Source organism: Rousettus aegyptiacus, unplaced genomic scaffold, assembly GCF_014176215.1.
Source record: "Rousettus aegyptiacus isolate mRouAeg1 unplaced genomic scaffold, mRouAeg1.p scaffold_m13_p_7, whole genome shotgun sequence".
Lineage (NCBI taxonomy): Eukaryota > Metazoa > Chordata > Mammalia > Chiroptera > Pteropodidae > Rousettus > Rousettus aegyptiacus.
In genome coordinates this window covers 105,502,965-105,511,338 of record NW_023416310.1, presented here as the reverse complement: position 1 = coordinate 105,511,338, position 8,374 = coordinate 105,502,965, and the positions used below count along the sequence as shown (strand labels likewise).

General features: G+C 41.1%; 1 protein-coding gene across 1 annotated transcript in view; it reads right to left on the bottom strand.

The window, feature by feature from the left end:
• Nucleotides 1-1,196: 1,196 nt before the first annotated feature.
• Nucleotides 1,197-8,374, bottom strand: part of FAF2 (Fas associated factor family member 2) — a 51,106-nt gene continuing 43,928 nt past the window's right edge. The window contains exons 9-11 of the mRNA XM_016158261.2: nucleotides 7,515-7,686; nucleotides 6,782-6,925; nucleotides 1,197-2,052 (exon numbers count right to left, since the gene is read on the bottom strand). Coding sequence (XP_016013747.2) covers nucleotides 1,870-2,052; nucleotides 6,782-6,925; nucleotides 7,515-7,686 — 499 coding nt within the window. The 3' untranslated portion in view covers nucleotides 1,197-1,869. The remainder of the gene's footprint in view (nucleotides 2,053-6,781; nucleotides 6,926-7,514; nucleotides 7,687-8,374) is intronic.

The following is an 8,374-nucleotide window of genomic DNA, read 5'->3' as shown; positions in this document are numbered from 1 at the left end:
CTGAATTCCCCGGGGTACTGCCAGGGAAACAGCTGCAAATTCACTGGGGAGGGAGGCTGTGAGTTAAGTGGAAAAATTTCTCTTTGCATAGTTGTCAGCAGGAAGCAGACTTCACACAAAGTTGAGTGGAGAACATGGTTTATCCTGGTATTCACTCCAGATACATTTTATGACAATAGAAAGTGATTTTGCACTCATCTGGCCTTGGGACAGCAGGAAGCAAAATATAAGAATAATAGGTAGCCAGAAGCAGAATGAAATTTCTAGAGATGGTGTTCTAGACACCTATGCCAAGACCACTGGGAAACTCTCTCGCTCCACAGGTGATACCCATGAGGCGCCTCGCACTGCAGAGAACGACAGCCAGGTCACTGCTGCCTAAGACGTCCTTGGGTTTTAGTTAAGTAAGAGAGGAAGCCTTTGGAGACTGCAAATCCAGCAAGTTATGCTTTACCTTGACAGGAACCTCTGGCCTCACAGCATGCTAATAACTAGTAACTTCAGGAGGCTGCAGTGTTCTGACAGGAGTCTGCACCAGTCTAGCTATGGAACACTTTGGAATGCTTGTCAGCTCAAGCTGGCATCTGTTAAGATGTGGCCTGACCCATTTACCCATTACTATAAACTCAACCACACAAGACATCCAGAGGTTAAAAAACTCTATTACTTCAACATAGCAATAGAGGAAGACGACAAAAACTGCCTCCAGCAGGTAGCTACATCAGAAACTGAAATCTGCCTTCTAACAGTTTACACAGGCTGAGAGAGATCTTGCTCCCCTCAAGGCCTCTACTTTTCTATCTTTAGACCACCACCACCACGTGCCCACCGAGACAGGCAGCGCACCCTCACGAGGTTTTGCTGGTTCCACCTTGCTAGTCCTCTGGAAAGGCACCAAGCTTGGCAATTCAGGAAAGCCCAGGGCTGGGCGGGAACAGCATGCATGTGTCAGAAGAGGAATGAAGAGCTGCTATCCTTTGGTTCAGACCCCACAATAACCACCTGGTACAGATGCCAAGGAAAGCTGCAGTCACGTGTACAGAGAGTACATGGAACTCACGGCGCATGTATGGGTGTATCTGCACATCACAGCCTTTGCAGGGGCTGCCATCCCAGGTCTCCCACTGCTCCAAGTGGGGTACATAGGGGCAAGAAAGGACAGTAAGAATTGGACCGAAAAGAATGACCTCTCTGGGAACTTGAGAGGGGCAATGGCAGAAATAAGCACAAACCAGCCCGGGGTACTTTTATTGTACTCTTATGGGCTAAAGAGCCCAGGGCATGAATTCATGGGTTTAAGAATTGGCTCTTTATCAGATAAAGAAAAAGAAAATACACCTATGTCAGCCTCATTCCTTTGGTCAATACAAAGCAACAGAAAAAAGTGAAGTTATTCATAAATTGTGGGAAGCTCAAGGAACATCTGAGCTGTGCCTTTTCTTCCCTCTTCTCCAGAGGCAGGAGAAGCAAGTCCTTAGGAGATGCTGCAGTAGCTGGTTGATGGAGATTTTTCACTTTTATTTTCCATAAAAGCGAGAATGAATGAGAACTAGTGGGAATGTCCCCTCCCCAGCTGGGACAATGGCTGGGTTGGAGGTGAAGAGTCTCCTCTCGCTGGAAGGTATGTGGTGCAGAGGCAGTAGGGAAAAGGTGGGCTTGCCGGCTGGGACGTCCACTGCTAACCTCGTGCGCACAGGTGGTGACTCTTGCAGGCAGCATGGTTTCTGATCCTTCCTTAGGATGCAGCAGTTTTTTTAAAAAAAATATTGTATTATAATAATAATAATATGAATTTCTCTCATTTTTTTTTGTTTGTTTTTTTTCCATTTCTTTTAGGGATTGGGGTGGGAGGGGAGAGGAAGAAAAGTGTCATTCGTCTGTTAGGTCCTGAACAAAGAGAACTTCTGTGTGGCTGAGTCCGGCCTCTTGCAGTGTGGGGGGGTTGGGCCACTCCTCTGAAGGGATGCAGGGCAGCACGCGCCGGGGAAAGTTAGCTTCAATCTGAAACTTTTCAGGGCTTTCTTTTAAGGAGAATAAGAAGTCGTGGATTACCTGCAGAGGTCACACAGAAAAAAGGCAGTGAGAAAAAAAGACAACACACACACACTATGAATGCAAGTATCTCCCAGATCTCCCCAGGATGACTGAGACATGAAGTAATCATACTACATTGGAATTCTACTACGAGGTCTTTCCATTTCACAGAGTAAATTCATAAGGCAGCTCTTTAAAGAGATTACACAGTCCTTTGCTAGTCCTACTCTGAATTGATTCATGTTTCTTCTTTGACAACCTGTCTGATATAAAGCTAAAAAATGTTTACTCAGAAGAAAAGTTGGAAGTACAGGACAGATATGATTTTCTCTGAACCGGCTGAGAGTGAGCTGCCAGCCTGATGCCCCATCACTCCAGAATACTTATGTCTTATGAAAAGGACAATCTCCATAATCATAATACTGCCCTCAAAATCAGGAAATTTAATTGATACATTACCACCATAATATAATAATTATTTAAGCCCCATTAATTTTCAACAGTTGCCCTTTATAGCAAAAAAAAAAAAAAAAAAAAAAATCCAGTACAGAATTGTGCATTGCGTTTAGTTGTCATATCTCCTAAGTCTGCTCTTTTAGACTGGAGCATATCCTCAGTCTTTCCTTGACTTTCATGACCTTGACAAGTCTTAAGTTTACTGGGCAGTTATTTTGTAGACTGTCTTTCAATTATTTGTCAGGATTAAATTCCGGTTATACCTCTTCAGCAGGAATATTTCAAAAATGAAGGTGCACTGGGCTCAATGTGTCCTATTCAGGTGAGGGCATTTTCAATGGATCCCATTACCTATAATATTCACTTTGATCACCTGCTTAAGGTGGTGCCTCCAGGCCTCTCCACCACAGTATTTCAAAACTATGGAGACATTCTGTTTCTCAAACTTCAATTTACTTATATTATTATAGAGTCGTGATTTCCTACTTTATTCAACAGGTTTTAATATTACGATCATTATTTGTATAATGTTCAAATTGTTCCAGATGGAGTCCGAAGAAGCCCTTTTGAGCTGGCATCTGTGTCTTTCTAACATGTCTCCATTGTTCTTTGCATAATTACTTGCTTTCTGACACAAGATGCTCCAGGCTGCTCCTGTGTTATCCCCACCCCAGCCCTGGAAGCTACCATTTCTCCAAGGAGCCCTGGCTTTTTCCAATGGACAATGGCATTATGAAAAGCCACAATCTAGGTGCTAGGTATGTTCACTGCTACTGGGGCGCTGCTGCTGCCAAGCAGTCTCCTTGAGGAAGTTGGAGAAGATATGTACATACCACACACCTACATCTACACGCCAGATCGCCACATACATATATCAAAGATCAATTCATCACCCTCTGCACTCGGTTCTGGCTTCAGCACTCCAACCCACCCAAGCCACTTGGGCTGTGACTTCTTTGCATTGGGCTACCCCATGTGGAACCTCTCCTTAACTTGATGGAGATCTGACACCCTCCACATGGACTGCTCCTCTTTGGGAACACCCTCCTCACCTTTCTATGGCTCTGGCAAGGTACAAATTCCTAACCGGAAGTAAGGAAACATCAGGAAAACTCACAGGCCTGAAACTTAAAACATGGGCTACCTATGGAACAGGCCACCTTTATCTTCCTGTCTCTAAATGCCACATGTTAAGAAAGGCACGGGGGATCTGCCTCACAGCCCTCTTCCCCTAACACTCTATTTCTGACTAAGGGATGCACTGTGAAGGCAACGCTAACCTCCTTCAGGTCAATCCCAAAGATGAGGAACACGGCATACCCTTACGTTCTGAGGGAATTTCTATGTTCTTTTGGTTCCACTTCTCATAAGTTATTGCCCTCTGTGTGAAGCAGTCCTTCCTTCACTGTCTTACAGTTATCTCTTTAGAGTATTTAAGGGGCTACAACTCCAGAATTTAAGGAGTAAACCCATGGTCCTCTTATCTAATTCATTCATGATTTTAGTCTATCAACATCAATCATTTTCGGTTCCTTTCTCTGACTCTTTGTAATTTTCATTCACTCTCCTCTTTTCTTGAGATGCATCTATCAGACTTACACCAAGTATTCCTGGTATGAATCCAACATGGATTTTAAGCAAGGGTGAAACAATACTTTGTTGCCTTTCAATCATTGCTTGAGAATACAGCGGTCCTGTTTTCTGTAGGGGGTATGCTCTAAGACCCCCAGTGGATGCTTCAAATTGTGATAGTACTAAATGCTATATATATTATTTTTTCCTATATAGACATACCTATGATAAAGTTTAATTTAAAATTAAGCATAGTAAGAGATTAACAACAATAACTAATAAGATGGAACTATAACAATATACTTAATAAAAGTTATGTGACTGTGGTCTCTTTCTCTGATAACCTACCTGACAACCAAGAGTGGGGTGGACAGTGCACGGCATGGACATGCTGGACAAAGGGATGATTCATGTCCCAAGTGGGACGAACCAAAATTTCATCATGTTACTTAGAATGGTGTGAAATTTAAAACTTATGAAGTGTTTACGTTTGGCCTTTTCCATTTAATATTTTCAGACCACATTATGTGGATGACAGGTAACCGAAACCGCAGATAAGGGGGGACTACTATACTCAACAGTGGTACAAAACTGGTATTTTTGGTTACCACCAACAATGGCTAGCATCATTAGGGGACAGATGGCATCACACAGAAGGTCCATTTTGATTTGCAATGGATAGAAAAATGAGTTCTAGGCTAAATATAATTTAGAATCTCTCTTATATGCTTCATTTAAGAGAAAGTCAGTTGCCATTTTTCTGCCCACTCACGGGGCCTGGGAGATTTGACTAGTTTATCCTTTGTCTTAGCATTTTAGCACTATCAAGAGCTGAGCACTATGTGCAAACTATTTCACCAAATATTCATTCGTCCTTGAGATTATGAAGGGCAGAGCTCACAGGAAGACAACACAAAAATCTGTAAGAGCACTAAAAAACTAGAAATCATTCAGTCGTATGTTATTAACTCTATGAATGTCAAATTAAAAAGGCCAGCACTGCCACTATACTTCTCCTTTACTGTTCTTTCCCATCTTTGAGCCTCATCTCCATTTACAATCAAGTGTCTCACAGTCTGAGGTTTACTTTCATTTTTTAAATAACTTTTACTGAGAACCTATTTAAAAGCCTTCGGAGATTAAGTAAGCTTTGGCCACAAACCTATTCCGTTCCACAATTTTAACAGATTTTCCTCCAAAACTCTAACAAGAGTAAATTCTGGTTAGGTTTTTCATATGCATAACAAGACTTTGGGGAGTAGACGCTCCATAAAGCTCAGGCATATACTATAGTGCAATCAGTGAACGTGCCTGCAAGCTAAAATCCATATGCAAACCAGTAGTTAGGACACATGCCAGGGGAAAGGACGTTACTTAGGAACCAAAACTGCACAGTAGATGCTGTGTGAAGCTCATTTTATCTCAATTAAAGAATTCAAGGCTAGAGATATAAGTACCTTCCCCCAATATAAACAAATGCATAAATGAGATAAACAAATAAAATGAGGAAACTATCTGCTTCCCACTCAAGAGGATGCCTCACAGCTTTTCGCTCTACTTTAGCTCTTTGAGTCTTACATTCCCTTCTGGCCTGTAAGCTGCATGAAATCCAGAACCACACCTATCATTTGTATAACCTCTAGAGTGCCAAAGACAGTGCCTTACGTATCTTTGGTTTGAAGTTATTATAGTTCCATTTCACAGATGGGCTATATGAGGCCCTGTAAGATTCTATAACATGACCACTGTTCTCCAATTAAACAAGGAGGGGTAATAAATGTGCTACCAAGCCTCACTTGACTATAGTGCATCCTCATTTCCATTATGCAATTTACTCCTATTTCTAGCGATCAGAGAAACAGCAGAATCCACTGTAGTTGTAAATTTGAAAAACCAACTTTCAATATAAACAGAAACTTCTTTTTGGTTATAAATACCAAACATAAGTTAGCATTTGAGTGTTTACAATGAGCCAGGCACAATTTGAACACTGTATATATGAACTTAATCCTAAAAACCACTACCCTATCAGAGTATCTATTACGACTGTTTTACAGATGAAGAAACTGAGGCTTAGAGATAAAGACAAGTGATCAAGAAAATACATCTAATCACCTGGGAAGAATGAGAATTTCATTCTTGTTCTGTGAGACTTTAATAAGAATCTCTGCTTTTAAGTACTTCCTTATGGAATGACAAACACTATTTACTCCTTGTGGGTGCCAGATATACATGGCAGCTCCACAAAGTGGGGATTCCTATGGGCTAAGTGGGTAGAAAGGGAAAGTGACGAATGCATGCAAAGTGCACGCACGCTTCTATTCTGAGGGGTAACTCCGCAGCTCCTGAGTGGGTGGAGACAGATCTTTCTCTAGATAGCAAGAGGTTCTGCTGGGATTCTGAAGCCAATGCAAGCCAAGCAGCACAGCAGAGCCTCCCTTCTCAAATGGACAAGTCTTGTGGGACTTCTTGGCAAGGAATCTTTTTTTTCCTTAGTAGAACTCTAATGTGATGAAAGAAAACTTTAATACTGGTGAGTTGGTAGCCAGAACTGAAAGGCATCTACGATAGTTCTCTGTACTCTTCTCTCCATGCTCCCCTTCCTCCCCGGTTCATCAGAGCAGCAGATACACCGATGAGACTCTAGAGATTCCTTAAAAGCCTCCAAGTCTACAGGTCAGACTCTATATACACGTCACACGACTCAGGTGGTCCTTACTGTTAAAGACTGTGAAAAGTGGAATCGTCTCTCTACTCGAGAATCATTGGGTAATTTGAAAATGATCTTGACACTTTCAGGGTCATCAGGGGAAGGCTCAGGGGGCAGGCACTCCAACTTCCTTTCCTTCTCCTCCTGTAAATTCTGTAGAGACACAAAGCAAAGGTGAGGTTACGGCTCCAATAGGGAAAGAGGAAATATAATCATCATGTAAAGCTACCGTGCTGTCAGTCAGAACACAAATTAGTAACTAATCTCCCAAACTTTTTGGGAATAGTCAGAAACAACCTAATTCGAAGTACTATTGCGTCACATGTATTTATTGACTATGTTCAGGTATTTAGCTCTTTGAAATAAAGGGGATGACTAAAAGACACTGGCTATAATCAAGAGGGAACACATAACGAAACAAGGTCACGAATGAAACGCCAAATGAGCTAAAACTGGGACTAAGAACAAATATTTAAAAATTACTGCTGTGAATAGCATTGTGAACCACTTATTACCTCTATTTACTTTTCACTGAATAGAGCTGTTTTGCCTTTTACTCACTGTTGTATTTTTTTAATTAAAAAATTTTTTTTAATTTAAAAATATTTTTATGAAAATGTAGTAAATATAAAAATGGCAAGGAGAATTTAAACCCCCCACAATCCCATCATCTTACAGTTTTTTTGTTTTATACTTAAGAAAAGGCCAGTCTGGGAGCCACAAGAATAGGCAAGTTTGTTACCCGTCGCCGCCGCTCCTCTGCCAACTTTTGCTGTTTCACTTCCTCCTCCTTCCGCCGTTTCCGCTCCCGCTCCTCCCGTTTCTTCCTTTCTTTCTCCTGGTCAGCCCTCAGAGATGCCAGGTACGCCTCATCCTGCTGCTGCCTCAGCACCTGGGTCTGGTTTCGTTCTTCCCTGCGGGCAGATCAAAAGCATAGAAGGAGAAGAGCAATTTCACAAAACTCTGGGTTTTCTTTCCGTTTGGTTTTGGTGATAATAAAGCATAAATTTAATTTTTTTACACTTATGGTAACATACAGCTAGTGATGAGTTGTGTTGGGGTTTATCTGCTTTAAATGTCAAGTTTTAATCACTTTTTCCTTCCCATCACTCACTCATGAGATTTAAAGAAGAGCTTTCGCTTCATTTCTTTTTTCTAGTCTCAACAATATCCTTAGTTATGTAACCTCTGTTCAGGTAGTCTTCAGATGTTCTCCAAATTGTTCTATAATTTGGTTGTAATTTTGATGTGATCACAGGAGGTGAGTACAGTATTTATGTACCCCACCATCTTGACTGGAATGGTTATGTTTTCTTATATGGAAATTTTTGGGAGTAAAAAGATTGAAATCTTGGCAGATAACTATTTCACACTAACATAAAGAAATCCAAAACAGAGCATGGCAGAATCTGAACAAGCCATCTCTTTACCCAGTTTAATTTGGCAGAAAAAGAAATGGTAAGCCTTTCCTTGCCTTTTTAACTTTCCAAATTAAACTATCTTTTTTTCTCAAATCTAACAAAAGTAGCGCAGTATTATTGTTATAAATGATCATTAGATCATATTTTATAGGTGCATACCCCTTTGGGTTACATTTTTGTA